The 18,397-nt window shown below is 33.7% G+C and overlaps 1 protein-coding gene across 3 annotated transcripts in view; it reads left to right on the forward strand.

Annotated features, from left to right (window-relative positions):
- ADAMTS20 (ADAM metallopeptidase with thrombospondin type 1 motif 20) overlaps positions 1-17,969 on the forward strand; it is a 162,757-nt gene extending 144,788 nt beyond the window's left edge. For all 3 annotated transcript variants that reach the window (XM_072765509.1, XM_072765508.1, XM_072765507.1), the window contains 2 exons: positions 13,563-13,667; positions 16,420-17,969. In XM_072765509.1, coding sequence (XP_072621610.1) covers positions 13,563-13,667; positions 16,420-16,509 — 195 coding nt within the window. In that variant the 3' untranslated portion in view covers positions 16,510-17,969. The remainder of the gene's footprint in view (positions 1-13,562; positions 13,668-16,419) is intronic.
- The last annotated feature ends 428 nt before the right edge of the window (positions 17,970-18,397 follow it).

Consider the following 18,397-nt stretch of genomic DNA (forward strand, 5'->3'; position numbering starts at 1 on the left):
TTGTTGATTGTTTCCTTTGCAGTGCAGAAGCTTTTTATTTTGATGTAGTCCCAATAGTTTGTTAGCTTTTGTTTCTCTTGCCTCAGGAGACATATCTAGAAAAATGTTGTTATGGCCAGTGTCAGAGAAAATACTGCCTAGGCTCTCTTCCAGAATTTTTATGGTTTCAGGTATCACATTTAGGTATTTAATCCATTTTGAGTTTATTTTTGTGTATGGTACAAGAAAGTGGCCCATCTTCATTCTTTTGCATGTAGCTGTCCGGTTTCCCCAACACCAGTTGTTGAAAACACCGTCTTTTTCCCATTACATAGTCATTCCTCCTCTGTCAAAAATTAATTGAATGTATAATCTTGGGTTTATTTCTGGGTTTTCTATTCTATTCCATTGATCTATGCATCTATTTTTGTGTTAGTACCATACTATTTTGATTGCTACAGTTTATAATACAATGTGAAGTCGGAATTGTGATACTCCAGTTTTGTTACTCTTTTTCAAGATCACTTGGTTATTCAAAATCTTTTGTGATTCCATACTAATTTTAGGTTTGTTCTAGTTCTGTGAAAAATACTGTTGGTGTTTTGATAGCAATTGTTTTATTTTTTTAAAAGATTTTATTCACTCATTCATGAGAGACACAGAGAGGTTTCTCTCTGAGAGGTAGAGACACAGGCAGAGGGAGAAGCAGGCTCCATGCAGGGAGCCCGACGTGGGACTCAATCCCGGGTCCCCAGGATCAGGCCCTGGGCCAAAGGCAGCACCAAACCACTGAGCCAATCCAACAATCTATGGATTGTTTCGGGTAGTATGACATTTATACAATATTTCTTCTCCCAGTCCTTGAGCATGGAATATCTGTCCATTTTTTGTATCGTCTTCAATTTCTTTCATCAATGTTTTATAGTTTTCAGAGTATACGTCTTTTACTTCTTTGGTTTAGTTCATTCCTAGATTTTTAAATTCTTTTTGGTATAATTATAATTGGGATTGTTTTCTTAATTTCACTTTTTGCTGCTTCATTATTAGTATGTGGGAATGTAACAAGTTTCTGTACGTTGAACCCATTTATCAGTTCTAGTAGTTTTTTGGTGGAGTATTTAGGGTTCCTATATTCAATCTCATGTCATCTGTAAATAGTGAGAGCTTTGCTTCCTTATCAATTTGGATGCTTATTTCTTTTTGTTATCTGAGTGCTGTGGCTAGGACTTCCAGTGCTATATTGAATAAAAGTGGTGAGAGTGGACATCCTTGTCTTGTTCCTGGTTTTAGGGGGAAAGCTCTCAGTTTTTCACTGTTAAGTATAATATTGGCTATGAATTTTTCATGTAAGGTCTTTATTATATTCAAGAATGTTCCCACTATACTTGCTTTGCAGAGAGTTTTCTTTTTTAACATGAATGGATGTGGTACTTTGTCAAATGCTTTTATGCATCTATTGAAATAAACATATTGTTTTTATCCTTTCTCTTGTTGATGTGATGTATCGTATTTGTTTTATGGATATTGAACCACCATTACATCCCAGGAATAAATCCCACTTGGTCATTGTGAATGATTTTTTTAATGTATTGTTGGATTCAGTGTGCTAGTGTTTGGTTGAGGATTTTTGCATCTATGTTCATCAGAGATATTGGCCTATACTTCTTTTTTTTAATTTTTATTTATTTATGATAGTCACAGAGAGAGAGAGAGAGAGGCAGAGACACAGGCAGAGGGAGAAGCAGGCTCCATGCACAGGGAGCCCGAAGTGGGATTCGATCCCAGGTCTCCAGGATCGCGCCCTGGGCCAAAGGCAGGCGCTAAACCTCTGTGCCACCCAGGGATCCCTATACTTCTTTTTTTTTGTGGTGTCTCATCTGGTTTTTGTATCAGAATGATATTGCCATCATAGAATAAGCTTGGAAGCTTTCCTTTCTCTTGTATTTTTTTGAACAGTTTGAGGAGAATACTTATTTTTTTTTAAGATTTTATTTATTTATTCATGAGAGACAGAGAGAGAGAGGAGGAGAATACTTATTAACTCTTTAAATACTTGGTAGAATTTACCTGTGAAGCTATCTGATCCTGGACTTTTGTTTTTGGGGAGTTTTTTGATTATTAATTCCACTTTATTGCTGGTAATTGGTCTGTTCGAATATACTATTTCTTCCTGCCTTAGTTTTGATAGGTTATATGTTTGTAGGAACAAAGAGAACAACACTTGATTTTATTGATTTTCTCTATTTTTTATTTATTTAATCAATTTTCAGACTATTTCTTTATTATTTCTTTATTTCCGCTTGCTTCAATTTGCTCTTTTTCCAGTGTTTTAAGGTGGAAAATTAGGTTTTTGATATATCTTTTTTCTCTTTTAATATAAGCATTTCCAGATTTAAATTTCCCTTTATGTGTTTATTTTGCTGCATTCTATGAGTTTTGGTATGTGGTGTGTTCATTTTCATCTTAAAGTATTTTCCATTATCATGTGTGAGGTCTTCAATGACTCATTGGTTCTTTAAGTGTGTAGTGTTTGACGCCCACATATTTGTGAATTTCCCAAATTTCCTTCTCTTATTGAGTTTTTTCCACTGTGATTGGAAAATACACTTTGTAAAAAAAGAAAAGAAAAGAAAATGCACTTTGTATATTCTTAATACCTCTTAAATGCATTGAGTCTTGTTTTATGACATAGCATATGGCTATTCTGGAAAATGTTCAATATGTGCTTGGAAAGAATGTGTATTCTGTTGTCAGTGAAATATTCTATAGATGTTTGTCAGGCCTAGTTGGTTTGAAGTATGGTTCAACTTTTCCATTACCTTGTGGACCTTCTGCCTAGCTGTTCTATTCACTAAAAGTTTGCAATTATTATTATTGAATTGTCTATTTCTTACTTTATTCTTATTGTTTTATTTACTTTGTATTTTGTTAGTTTACTTTGCCTTTTTGTATATGATTATGATTATAAATTGTCATAATTTCCTGATATATTGATACTCTTATCATTATCAAATATTCTTCTTTATCTGAAGTAGCATTTTTGTTTGTTTTAAAGGCCTAATTTATCTGGCATTAGAATGGCCCCTCAGTTCACAGATAGTGCATGATATGTAATTTTATCCCATTTACTTTTAAACTATTTATATCTTTGGATCTTAAGAGTGTCTCCTATACAGAGCACTTTATTGAATCTGTGCCTTTGATTTGAATTGTTTAATGATATTGATATTTCTGGATTTATATTTGCCATTTTACTTATTGTTTTCTATATGTCTTATGTTGTTTTTTTCCTCCAGTCCTTCATTACTGCTTTCTTTTTTATCAATTGAATGTTTTGAATGTAAAATTTTCATTTCCGTAATAATTTTTTCACCATATTTTTAAGATTTCTTTCTTAATTGCTATTTAAGAGTTTATGATACACATCAGTATCGACTTCAGATTTATACTACCTAATTTCAGTGAAATATAAAAACATTACTCCTTTATGTGCTCTTCCCTTTTGTGGTGTTATGTTTGTTATACAATCTACGTATGTAATAAACTGGCAATACCTTTTTATAATAACTTTATACAAATTTATGTTTTCCAGAGAATATGAGAGAAGTAATAACAGGAATTACATATTCACAGAGATTTTTATGTGAGCCTTTATATTTAGCATTTCTAGTTTTCTTCTTTTCTTCCTGTGGGTTTGAGTTATTAGCCGGTGTCATTTTCTTATTCCCAAACAGCTTTGCTTCCACTTGCCTCATTTTTGTCATTATTATCAAATATATTAAATTTCTGTACATTACAGGTCAATGATATGATCATATTATTAGTTTGTACAATTGTTTTAAAATAAGTAAGGGAAGAAAGGAAAAGAAATGTGCAATTACAGTGGCTTGCACAGTTACCATTACTACACAATTACCATTACCAGGATTCTTTGGTTGTTTTGCATTAATGTCTGGTATTACTTCGTTTCAGCTTGAAGAAATTCCTTTAGCATGTCTCATGAAACAGGTCTACTAGTGACAAATCCTCTCTGTTTTGTTTATCTGGAAATGTCTTCATTCTTGAAAGATTGATTTGCTTGTTATAAAATTTTCAACTTACAGTTTTTATATTTCAGCACTTTAAATATGTCATCCTACTCTATTCTGGCTTCTACATAAAAACATGGAAGTCAGCTATTTATCTTTTTGGGGTTTTTATGTATGAGGTCATTTATCTCCTGATGGTTTTCAGATTTTCTTTGTCTTTGACTTTTATCAACTTTAGTATCACATATTTAGATGTAGATCTCTATGTATCTACCAAACTTGGAATCTGTTGAGCTTCTTGGATGTATAGGTTGATGCATTTTACCAAATTTGAAATTTTTTCAGACATTATTTATTCAAACATATTTTCTTCTCCTTTCTCCTTTCCTTCTGGTACTCCCATTATGCATATGTTGGTGCATTTAATGGTGTACCCTTGTATCTCTGAGGCTCTGTTTATTTTTCTTAATTCTTTTTTCTTTCTTCAGATTCACTGTTGATATCTGTTCAATTCTTTCTTCTGCCTCCTTCAATCTACTGTTTGAGCCCCTCTCGTGAAGCTTTTATTTTTGGTTTTTGTACCTTTCAACTCCAGAATTGTCCTTTTGCTCTTTTTCTTTTTTTTTTTAATTTTTATTATTTATTTATGATAGTTACAGAGAGAGAGAGAGAGAGGCAGAGACACAGGCAGAGGGAGAAGCAGGCTCCATGCACCGGGAGCCCGATGTGGGATTTGATCCTGGGTCTCCAGGATCGCGCCCTGGGCCAAAGGCAGGCGCCGAACCGCTGCACCACCCAGGCATCCCCCTTTTGCTCTTTTTCTAAATGTAACTTCTGTCTTTGTATAGATATTCTCTATTTGATGAGACATTATCATACCTTTCTTTAAAACATGGTTTTCTTTAGCTCTTTGAACATATTTATAATAGCTGCTTTGAAGTCTTTATCTACTCAGCCAGACATCTGAAACCTCTCAAAGGCAGTTTCTATTGCCCTTCTCTCCTGAATATGAGTCATCTTTTCCAATTTCTTCACATATCTCAGTTTTTTGTTGAAAACTGGGCATTTTAGGTAATGTATTTAAGTAACTGTGGGCATTAATCTCTCCACTATTTTAGGACATTGTTTGCTTCCTTACTTATTTCTTAGCTTTTTGGATGGACTATTTCCGTGACATCTCTTTTCCCTGTAGTGGATAGTCACAGATGTCATTCCTTGGAAGGCATAGCCTTGGACATGTATAGTTACTCTGATCCTCCTGGAATGATAGTATTTTTAGCTGGGATCTCTGTCTCTTTATTGACTCCCAATTAAGTTTTTAAACTGGTCTGATCTGCTGATACCGTACTCGGCTCTTAGCCTCCACTAATTGCTAGATGATTGCTCTATTCTTTCAGTAACATCCTGGAGGAGTAAATTACTCCATGATCCAACTAAACTTAAGCTCTTTGGCCAGGGTGGTATTATGGGTCAGGGATTTGAGATCAAGTCAGACCTCAAAAGGAGCATTCTTAGCTGCCTCTTTGCTTGGTTCTCTCTCTTAAACTCCAATTTGATCTACCATTTTGCTTCTTGCTCTCATTGAGCTATCACCATCCTCCTCTTAGATGAACACCATGAAAGTCTTGTTTTCAGTAGCATTTTTAGACTTGAAATTCTCCCGTGTTCTCTCTCAAGTAAGCTCATACTTCTTAAAAAATGCTATGGAACTTTTTGTCCTTATATCTTGGTTCTCTCCTAAGGAGGAAACATTGTACCAATTCTGTGGATCTAGGGATAGGACAACTTCTCAGAGTAACAATCCCAGTTTTTGAAGCAGGATGCTGAGCAATAGCTGTAGCTTCTGGTCTTTTTGGCTTGCCCATCTCAGCATAGAACCTCTGCCCTACTATTAATTTTGAATGAGGGTGATTTGAGCCTTGTGTTCTTAGCCTAGGGTGCCTGGAGTAGATCTTCTGTTCTATGAGTAGGAACTGAGTGATAGACAGGAGCTTCAGACCTTCGGCCACTCTTGCCTATAATGGAGCTTCTGTGGTGCAGAGATGGGTCAGATGAGAATTGCTGGTGGTTTGCCACTCCTAGGGAGAAAACTTAATCCTAACAAGCAGCTGAGAACATAGAGTCTTAATGTTCCCATCAAGAGTAAAACTGTCATTTTTGCTGAAGTAGGAGGAGGAAAGGGCAAGTCATGGTTCAAATGTCACAGATGTTTGTCCTTACCTAGATACAGATTTTTGTGAATTAATTTTTTCCATTCGTTGTTTAACCTTAAGATAATTTTCAGAGACCTTAAACGGATGTTATATTTCATAATTTTTATAAGATTAGTTATAAAAAATTTATGATGGTTTTGCTGGAGAGTGAGGCCACAGGACTCCTCAAGTTTTCATGCTAGAAGTGTTTCCTCTTTTTGCTATATTTTTAAAGGTAGAAAGCTTGGTAGAGGAGGCTCATGCTCTCATTCATTTCTTTGAAGCTGGTTAGCTTTATCTATCTACAAAAGTATCTTCTACTTTTGTCCCATTCTTCTCCTTTCCTACTTCATTCATATTGACCTATCAGATGATTGATCTACTTTCCAGAATGTGACTCTCTGAGGTCCGGTCAATAAGACATCAACAAAATTCATAAGAGGGCTGATATCAAGTAAATTGTATAACTGTCGAGTGGAATCAAAATTTTTATCTCATTTAACTTTCCTAATGGGAAATAACATTAAGCTAATTATTTTTTTTAAATTTTTTTAATTTATTATTTATGTATTATAGTCACAGAGAGAGAGAGAGAGAGAGAGGCAGAGACACAGGCAGAGGGAGAAGCAGGCTCCATGCACCGGGAGCCCGATGTGGGATTCGATCCCGGGTCTCCAGGATAGCGCCCTGGGCCAAAGGCAGGCGCCAAACTGCTGCACCACCCAGGGATCCCCCATTAAGCTAATTATTATAAACAGAATATTTCTTGATGAGCATGGAACCTGAATAAGAGGTGTTAGCACAATCAGGTTTTCAAATGGTAATATAGCTATTTCCATTAATTTCTAACTCCTTTTATTCAATTTCAATGTAGCCTCTTTTTGTCCCCTGTAGTATCTCAAGTTTCTCTCTTTATAGTTGAGAGAACAAACTATATTAATAACCTGCCCAAGAACCTTGAGAAAATCAGAGGCAGAACCAGTACAGTAATAAAAATATTCCTCTCTGCTCATCAAGGTGAGATGACTCCCTCATGTAATTCTCCAGACATTTCTGGAATGCAAAGTTTTATTTCCAAAATTAGATGTTATTGGGCATAGATTAGGTATGTGCTGTCGATAGAAACTTTGCCTATCTATATTCATTCTCTATTCAACTGACTGAGGTTTCTGTTACCAAAAATACAAAATGTCCTGTGTTCCTAGAGATATTCTGTCAAATATATAAACCAGATTCTGTGTTAAGTTATACAACATTTGCATGAATACTCTCCAGATGTTTGATGTCACAGAAAGAAGTTATTTTGTTTGGGATTCATCAAAACCACATCCTCTGTGTTTGCATATGACAGGGCACTCTGGGACATGAATGCTAAAAAGAGAATGGATACATATGGCACTTTTTAGGGAAAATAAACTTTGCCACATTGCAATATAAGATGAAATTAAGGAGTGTGATGACTTTAGAATACATATATCAAAAGTGAAGTAAAGTAAAATGTTTGGTACTTTTCAAAAAGCCACAAAAATTTGACAATAAAACCTAATGCGTATATCTTCAGCTCTTTTGTAATTAATACTGATCACATAAGAGCAAGAGAAATAACCACATTGAGCCAATGTCAATTGATCATGGCCAGCATCTATTTTGAATATTCAGGGCCAGTTAAATATTTTGAACATGTATTTTTTTTACTACAAGGATATAGATTTTGATATATATCCATAAGGTCTACCTTTTTGATTATATTGTTTAGATTATCTCTCTATCTTTGTCTCTTTGGTCTGCCTTGTTACTAAAAGTAGTATATTAAAATTTCCTATTGGAGATCTCTACGGATCTATGTCTACTTGCATCTCTTGTCATTTTGCTTCATAAAAGTTGCTGTGTTATTCAATTCATGATATTTATGTGTTATTTCTTCATTGTAGATTATGGTTTATACTACTTATTGGTCATATTTTCCTCATTTGAGACATGAATTCTACTTTGTCCCTGAGGATTGCTGCCCTTCTTTTTTTATGATCATTTTCCTGGTATATATTTTTTTGCTTATCTTTTGAATTTTAGCCTTTATGAATCATGTTAAGTAGCTCTTGCATATAACATGTTGTTGGGTTTTGTTTGCAAGTGAATTGAAGATTTTATTCTTTAAATAAATGTTATACCCATTCACATTTTAAAAATTTATAACATACAGAAAATTACCTTTTTTAATATGCAGTTTTAACATATGCACAGATTCATTTTACCACCATCATAATTAGTGTATAGGACAGTTCCTTCACATTCCTTTCCTGAAGTCAATTTCTCCCTTGGACCTAACTCCTGGTAAACACTGATCTCTTTTCTGTTGCTATGGGTTTGCCTTTTCTGGAATGTCATACAAATGCTATATAAATGGAGTCATATGGTATATAACCTTTTAAGATTGACTTTCTTCACTCAGCATAATGCCTTTGAGATTCACCTGTTTTGTTGCATGTGTCAGTAATTTGTTCCTTTTTTATTGCTAAGAATATTATCCCATCATACCGATGCTATACAGTTGCCCTATTCATCCATTGGAAGAATACGGTTTGATTACAGTCTGGGAAGATTATGAATAGAGCTGATATGCACATTTGTGTATTGTGTAAACATATATTTTCATTTTTCTGAGATAAATACCCTATGAATGGGATTATAGAGTCCTATAGTATGTGTATATTTAATTTATAAGAAATACCAAACTGATTTATAGAATAGCTATACTATTTTGTATTCCCACTAGTGAAAATTAAAGTTCTAGTTGCTTTGCTTCCCTATCAGTACTTAGTAATGTCAAGTTTTTTGCCCCCCCCCCCCCCCCGCCATATCTTATGGAATTTCAAGGTAGTTTTAATTTGCATTTTACTAATGGTTAAAGATGTTAAGTAACCTTCATCTGTTTATTGGTTATCTGCATATCCACTTTGGTGAAGTGTATGTTCGAGTCATTTGCCCATTTTAAAAACTGGATTGTTCATTTCCTACTGTTCAGTTTTAAGAGTCCTTTACGTATCATAGATGCAAGTCCTTTGTTACGTATGGCATTTGCAAATATTTTTCCTAGTCTGAACTGTATCTTTCTTTTAAGTGTCTTTCACACAGCAAAAATTTTAAATGTTAATGAAATCAAATTTATTATTTTTTCCTATATGGGTTGTGTATTTAGTTTCATATTGAAGAATTCTTTGACTAACTCTAAGTTACCAAGATTTTCTCATTTCCTTCAAAAATTTGTATAGTTTTATAGTTTTACACCTAGACATATGATTGATTTTGAATTAATTTTGTGTGAAATCTGATGGTTTTTACATGTAGATATCCAGTTGTCCAAATACCATTTGTTGAAAAGACAATATTTTCTCCATTTAATTACCTTTCCATCTTTGTCAGAAGCCAAGTGGACATATTTATGTGGGTGTATTTCTGGACTATTCTGTTCCATTGATCTACTTATCTTTTACAGTAGTGTCTTGGTAATGAAAGCTTTACAATGAGCATTAAAATAAGGTAGTGTGGGCTCCTCAAGGTTATTCTTTTTTAAAATGGTATTAACTATTTTGTCTTTTCATATAAATTTTAAAATCAGTTCTCTAGGGGTGCCTGGGTGGCTCAGTTGGCTCAGGTCACGATCCCCAGGGTCCTGGGATTAAGCCCCGTATGTCATATGTCATTGGGCTCTCTGCTTAGTGAGGAGTCTGCTTCTCGCTCTCCCTCTGCCTGTCACTCTCCCTGCTTGTGCTCTTTCTCCCCTTCTCTCTCTCTAAGAAATAAAAATATAAATAAACAAAATAAAATAAAATCTTTTAAAAAATCAGTTCTCTAGAGCTACAAAAACTCCAATGGAATTTTATTGGAATTGCATTAGATTATAGATCCCATTCATAATAAAATATGTACAACATGTTCTAAAATTATAAAATATGATGATGTAATGAGTACACATGAACCAGTCAAAAAGAGAAGTAGAACATTAGAACTTGTATTTAAAAGAAAAAAAGAACTTGTATCTATGTCTATGGTTCTTCTCATATCTTTTTTTTTTTTTTTGATGCAGTAAATTACTCAAGGAGAGCTATTTCAATTTGTTGAATTATTGGATCTTTGAATCACCTTCCACTTGTGATTTCGCTATTAGAATTTTACTTCTTATGTTTTTGCCTAGTCTAAAAAAATGTTGAGAGTAGAAGAGGTGGTAAACCTCATACTACTTTTAAAAAAATAAAATTTTATTAGCTACATTGAAGTAATTTTAAGTTAAAGATTAGGTTTTAAGTTGGTTTGCATTTTAATCTTAAAGGAAATATAGAACTGAAATAATGTATTCAATCATTTATTACTTCTGAAGTTCTATAGGAATGTACCAGTACCTTTTTATGTTATATGGACATAAAGTATGTCCATATAAATGAACATTTATATATATGTGTGTGTGTGTATATATATATATTTTTTTATTTATTTTCCCCCAGTTTTAGTGAAATATAATTATCATTATAACATTGAATTAGTGTAAGGTATGCAAGATAGTCAGTTGTTTATGTATGTATTGCAAAATGATCACCACAGAAAGTGTAATTAACATCCATCAAAAAAAAAATCACATCCGTAACCCCACATAATTACAATTTTTTTTTCTTGGGATGAGAACTTTTAAGAACTATACTCTTAGCAACTTTCAAATACACAGAACAGTATTTTAACTATAATCATCTGGCTGCACATTGCATTCCCAGAATTTATCTTATAACTGGAAGTTTATATCTTTTGACCATGGGTGAGGACCTAATCCCCCTGAACCTCCCCAGCAACTACCAATCTGTTCTTCACTTAAAATATTTAGAGTGAGATCTGTCTTTGTAGTGCCACAGTAGTTGACACCATGTCTGTCGCTCAGTTAATTTTGAACGAGTAAGTGAAATGTATTTTTATGTCTATCAATACTATCTCAAATTTCAGATGAATCATTTTACCATTTCTTTGAGATTGTATTATGTTGCTTTTTAATGACGACTAAGGACATAAGTAAAGCTCATGGAAATTATTCTGGAGAAATGGAGCAACAGATAATTTTTAGTCCAACCAATTGTGTTAACGACCGTCTAAGTCTCTCACTAGTCAGATTTCTTTCCCTTTCACTTCCAGTGCATACACATTTGAATGCTTCCAAAGCAATCTTGAGGAGAGAGGCAAAGAATTAGTGAAAGTATAGAATTTAGGTTCTGAAAACACTGTATGGCTCCACTTGGGTGTTCAATAAGTGGCAAGTCAAGGAAATCTACATCACAGAATATATTTCTATTTTAAAGCGACTTCATTTGGTGAGAAACCTAGTATGAGTTAATAATGATGATATTCAATGCAAAACTTGTATCAGGTTGACTAAGTATCAAATATTAGAGAAGTAGTTAGAATTAGTTATTTTTCAAGTATTTACCAATATAAAATACCAATGTGTTTGGTGTTAATGTCACTCATTATCATGGCATGTGAAAGGTTTAGAGGTGTATTTGTCTACTTATGTGTATGTAATGCTAAAATTTAATATTTGTAATGCTGCACTTAATTCATTCAAAAAAAGTGATTACCCAAACCCTATTCTGGGCTATGAGAATACAGCAATGTAACATGTAGGTCATATTCTAAACTCATAACTAAATATGGTATATAATAAGAAATTTTCTTTGGTGTTTATCTAAACATTGTTTCTCTTATAGGGAAAATTATTTATTAAAATTGTATTATAAATATCTTTGAATTTACTTTTATTTTAATTAAGAAATAACTTAGACTTCTTAGCAATAAACTAAATTGATATATAATTGCTTTAGCAATAGTAATAATTTACATTATAAATATATTTGAAATCTACTTCACTTTTGCTTTTATGATGAGATAACTTTTTCATTCACATAATGTAACCCCTAATATTTTATCACAGTCCTGCTCAAGATTCATGAGGGACATAGTGATGTGGGATATACTATGGATATGGGATATAGACTATGGGATATAGTGATGTGATCTAAGATTATCACTCTGAATCTATGTGTATTTGAACACTGACAATAGGCTTAATTAGGATTAATTAATTCTATTTTTCAATGTGTAGTTTTGTACTGAAAGATCATGTAAATGTGCCAGAATTTTACCCATTTTAGTCACACATTTTCTTAATTAACATATACTTAAGGTTCAATTTTTTAAAGAGATAGTCTGAAATATTTTGACATGAAAATGATTCTCGTGTCTTGAAAAGAATTAGATCATAAAGCCACTAGGGGGCTCACACACCACGTGTGTAAATCATGTGGCATCACACATCCCACATACAATTCTGGGCACTTTTAAAAGGCTGTTTACCTGGGGCAATAATATTACATTCCGTACTTTTGTGTGGGGGGTTAAGAAGTAATATTTTTATGGCAACAGAGAAGAGCACATTAAGGGGAGGTTCTAGAAAATATATTACATAAATATAATTTATCAAGGAAATTAGAAAAAAGAGGTAAAAAATAGAAATTGGAGAAATTTTAAAGTCTTGCTTAATCCCTAATGAACACACCTTCTGTGAGGCCTGACTTTCCAATTGCTATGGGAGCATTAGCTCTAGTTGTCAAGTCTTAGAATCCTAGGGTTGGACAGAGTTACTTTTTCACAAATAACATTAATGGTGTTGATTCACATGTCTTGTATTGAGAAGACTTATTTGCAATCAATTTTTTATTTTTTTTATTTTTAAAAATATTTTATTTATTTATTCATGAGAGACACACACAGAGAGAGAGAGAGGCAGAGGGAGAAGCAGGCTCCATGCTAGAAACCTGATGTAGGACCTGACCCCGGGACTCCAGGATCACACCCTGGGCCAAAGGCAGGTGCTAAACCACTGAACCACCCAGGCGTCCCTTTTATTTTTTTTTTCAATCAATTAAAAAAAAAACTTTAGCTGGTTCATTTCCCTTAGAGTAAAGTTGTTTCAATATTCTTTCATTTTGGAGCATCTGGGTGGCTCAATAGGCTAAGCATCAGACTCCTGTTTTCAGCTCAGGTCATAATCTCAGGGCCAGGAGATGGAGCCCCTCCTCGGGTTCAGTGCTGGGTATGGAGCCTGCTTAAGATCCTCCCTCTCCCTCTGCCCCTGTCTTGTGTGTGCATTGTTTCTGTCTCTCTCTTCCTCTCTCTCAAAAAAAAAAATATCCTTTCATTTTTTAAAGGAAGACCCTTGAAAAGCAATTTGAGACCTTTCTTATATAAATGAAATTCAGGTGTTCTATTAAAGAGCATTCTTAAATATTTTATGAATTTCATCTATTTTGTTTTGTTTATGATCTAGGGGCAGTTCAGCATTAACTTGGCAGGAACGGGGATGAAGATATCCAGCACAGCAAAATGGCTTGCTCAGGGCAATTATGCCTCTGTCATCATACACAGATCACAAGTAAGTCCTGCTGGACCCAAATACCGTTTTGAAATACTTTAGTGCTGTGAACTAGAATTAAAGGTCCTCTACTTTCACTGAGTTATAAAGTTAATGAGTTATAAAGTTAATGACTAATGAATTATTGCATAGATGAAGCATATTACATATAATGGGGCATAATATTAATGAAATAATGAAAGTGGGTTCATTTTTATGAATGTACATATATTGTTTTATACGTATATAAATTCATGTATAGGCTACAGATATCTGAACCTAAAATATCAAGTACTAAGGCTCAAGTTTGGGCCTAATGATTTGAAATGCATGTACTTCAAAAAGAAGTAGTGCTGTTAGTTATATTTTAATTATTAAAGATTTGGTAGGTTTAATATTTCAAAGTTGAGGAGTAGGTTTTTGGTTTATTTGTCTCACAGCTTTGATTTAGTGATGGGGGTGGTGTTAGAGCCATTTTTCATCTAACACCTCTTTATAGTTACTATAAGAATTAGGACTATTTTTGTGGTTGTATGAATATTTTCCTCTGCCTTTATCCAGATAACATCGTACTTAGCTTTTACCTATAGCATATGTATTACAGATAGAACACATTTCTGGTATAGCGTACGGGCAAAGATACTTTATGAGATGGCTCCTGTTACGTACAGTGACCGTGTCTCAGATAGCATGACTCTATCTGTAGTAAATCAGGATCTATTTTATAAGTGTTCTCACCTCTGTTGCTCATCAGTCAGCACCATCAACAGCCCTTGCTCATTCTGTTTTGTGTTTTTTCTTTCTTTTGATAAAAGTGACTATTTTTTACACTTGTATCAATATTATTTATAATGAAATTCAATTTTCCAATATTCATAGTCTCTAACATTCTATTTCTGAAGACTATGAAACTGAGTTTTAATTAACAAAGAATTTAACTTTTTTGAATTATTTCTGTCATTCGGGTAAGAAACTGGCTTTATTTTATTTTATTTTATTTTATTTTTTTAAGATTTTATTTATTTATTCATGAGAGACACAGAGAGAGAGGCAGAGACACAGGCAAGGGCAGAAGCAAGCTTCATGCAGGGAGCCCAGTGTGGGACTCGATCCCAGGACCCCAGGATCACAACCCAAGCCGAAGGCAGAAAACGCCCAACCGCTGAGCCACCCAGGCACCCCCAGAAATTGGCTTTTAAAACAAACAACTATAGGGACACCTGGGTGGCTCAGTGGTTAAGCATCTGCCTTTGGCTCAGGTCCTGATCCTGGAGTCCCAGGATCAAGTCCCACATCAGGCTCCTTGCATGGAGCCTGCTTCTCCCTCTGCCTGTGTCTCTGCCTCTCCCTCTGTCTCTCATGAATAAATAAATAAAACCTTTAAAAAAATAAAACAAACAACTATAAATTTTCATATGGCATATTTAGGTCTAATCCTAAATAATGGGAATAACTAACTAAAGTATATTCTGAGCAGTGTAAAGAGCTCAATGAAATATTTTGACCTTATTTACTCAACTTTTAGATATCTTTTGGTTAATTTTAAAGAGGTCACCAGTAGATATGAATATTTTTAGTATGATCATTCCTGTGGTTCTATATAAGTTCCATTCTAAAGATTAATTATTTAATCAACTGAGAATTTCTACCTCAATCAAAAATATTGCACATGAAAGTATTTCCTGAAGCCTGTGACCTGGTGTAAAGCTGCAACAGGTAGAACCCGAGTTTACATGTGGAAATGCAAACGTCTTTTCATTTGCCAAGACATTTAATCAAGATTAGGTTTTTATGTAAATAATTTGGTAATAGGGATGTACATAAATGAGAATTTTTACTACCTTTCCCATCTTCTCTGTTTACTTAGATTCTTGAGAGCTAAAAAAATTTCTCAAAGAAAAGGCAACTTCAAAAGCCCCTGATCTCAAAACAGTCTTTATCCCAAAATGTTCTAGGAACTCAGTTTCCTTCTCTGCCCTCCCTGTTTTGATCATAAACAAAACAAACCTTCAAAAGAAACCCCACCCCCAAAAAATCACCCTTACTTTCTCCAGAAACTCATATAGAAGCTCAAACTGGTTTTGCCTCATCCTATCAAAATGACTTCAGTCTTTTGACTTTTGAACAAAGGATGGAAAACTGTTGAGAGAGAACAACTGTCACACCCTTCTCACCAGCTTCTGTCAACCTAGTCCTCAGTGAAGGGCTCTGCTTTTCTTTAAAAAAAAGAATTCCTTTCTTATTTCTTTTCTAATTATAATTACTGCTTCCATTCCAGTTTCCCCCCTATTTTATCACAAATTCTATACTTTTCTTCATGCTGTGTTTCTAAGGCTTCCCTGAGGTTGAGGTTAATGAGAGGGAATATGCCTCGTATACAGTTCTGGTTTGCATATTCCTTATTTAGCCCATGAGAATCTTATATAAAATCATGTAAATATTGAACAGCAAATTGGGAGAGGTTTTAACAACTTCACTGAAGCATATAGACGCTTCGATGAAAAATATGTGGCTTGAGACGAATTGTCTAAATTATAATGTGGCTTATAACCATCAAGGAGCTAATATGAATTTCAGGTTATTTGATTCCAATGACCACCAGTTTCAACTGATCCTGAAACGGTATGATCTTTGACCTCAGATGTCATTGTTATAGGAAACTTTGGCTAATGATTTCAGCCACATAATTCGAAGCATTTGCTTTTTCTGCCTATGCACGAAGATACCAGTTTGTGTCCGATTCTCCTATATTTCTGCCTTTCCCTATTTTCAGGATGGAACCAAAGTCTACGGCAGATGTGGAGGGTTCTGTGGAAAGTGTGTTCCTCACATGACTACTGGTCTCCCAATTCAAGTAGTATGAACATTCAGAAGTGGGACGTATGAGGAGATATTCCCTGGAATATCTGCAAATAACCGGTGCTCATTTCTTTTCTCTTCCTGAGATTTCCATGTCCCAAATGTCTGTGCCTTTTTTTTTTCAGGGTGCTCATCAGGGAATCAAATCACTGCTTAATTTTTCCAAAGCCTTCAAAGTAAACTTAACAAATATATGACTCTAATTAGGAACTCTTTTAAAGGACATAATAATTTATGGTATGATATTCAGAGATATTTGCATGAATTCTACCAAGATAATGTTGCTGTTAACAAACATCTTGGACTGGATCGTGGTGATATTATGCCTATGAACGCACATATAAATCTCTACTCAGTATTGTACTGTACAATGAATGTTTATTCTACTTGTTAAAATGGAGCAAGTAAAAACTAGGAAAATGAATTTATTTAAAACTCCTATGAACATTACTGAATCTGTCAGGTAAACAGCAAATCCCCATAGTCATATCAAAAAAGTACATAGCCATTATACTTTCTACTGATACAGCTTAGATACCTTGATTTATATTTCCTTTAATTTTAAATTGTGGGTTATGGTGCTTCAAATAAAAAAAATCCTAAAAATGCAGTACACTTTTATATTAAAAATCTATGCTTGGGTTAAATAGTAAATATGAAAATTTGTGGATATAACAGAAGAAGATATGCTATAGTAGAATTTTACCTAAACCACCTACCTCTAATTTGATTGTACTTATAAGAGCAATACATTGTTTTTATAATGTTTATATTCTGTCTCTGTAACTCATATATGTATATATTTACTCTTAAAAATCTATTTTCTCAAAGTTATGTACTGTATTTTATTAATCAAGTAGAGAAGTGAGAATTATTGAAATTTTGAAAATCCTATTTTGGTAGACAAAATTATGTTTATATGTGCAAAATTTTTATTAGAGATGTCCAAGTTATTCTACATCTGAGGTTTCTCAAAGCCAAAACATAAAAGATAGTATAAAAATTAACTATTCATGGGCAAATTCTCAGGTAGTAAGAGATTTTTTTCAGGTGAATAATTTGTGTATTATATAATAATATGATTTTAAAAGAATCATAGACAATATTTTTCTATGGCAACTTACTCTGTAAACCAAAAAATGAATCTACTAATAGATTTTTGCCAGTAAATAGTAGTGTACTAGTTTTACCCACGAAGTTTTTCCCCCCAAACATTTATTATTATTTATTTTTTCTCCAAACATTTCTTTCCCCCATATAAGGTACTAAAGCAATTTTGTGCCAATGTGGTTAGATAAACATTTAGGGATCTCTGTATCAGAAATAAAGTATTTTGCACTATGTGCCTCAAACCAGTTACAATCATTAGTACAAAATGTGTAACATTTTCTAGAAATGTTTTCATTCATAAAATCTTACAACTTATATACATGTGAATAATAAACTTATTTGTGTGATATGTTAGCATTTTGCTTTCATTTTTCTTACATGTAAAAAAAATATTTCTTTACCAAGAAGGTTTATAACCCTATGACCACTCTAGAAATTCAGAGAACTTTTTATTCAAATTGTTGCAGTTGGAATGGAAATGGTTCATGTCTGCTATACACCCTTATCATGGCAGAGGGAATATAGCAGGAGGCTGACAAAAACTGACAAAAGCTTCTGTATATACAAGGGATACCCATGTCATTGAATATATACTCATATTCAATTAGCCAAATGACATCACGTGACCAAATCATAGTCATTGGATCAGGGAAATATACTCTTTCTACAGGGGAGGATTGCTAGGCACAGGGAAATGGGTGAGGACTTCGAATTCTCTCCTAAGAGGAAGGAACAGATCCTTGTAAACAGTAATATGCTTTAGCCATCCATCTTCAATTTCC

The sequence above is a fragment of the Vulpes vulpes genome, chromosome 8 (genome assembly GCF_048418805.1).
Source record: "Vulpes vulpes isolate BD-2025 chromosome 8, VulVul3, whole genome shotgun sequence".
Taxonomy (NCBI): Eukaryota; Metazoa; Chordata; class Mammalia; order Carnivora; family Canidae; genus Vulpes; species Vulpes vulpes.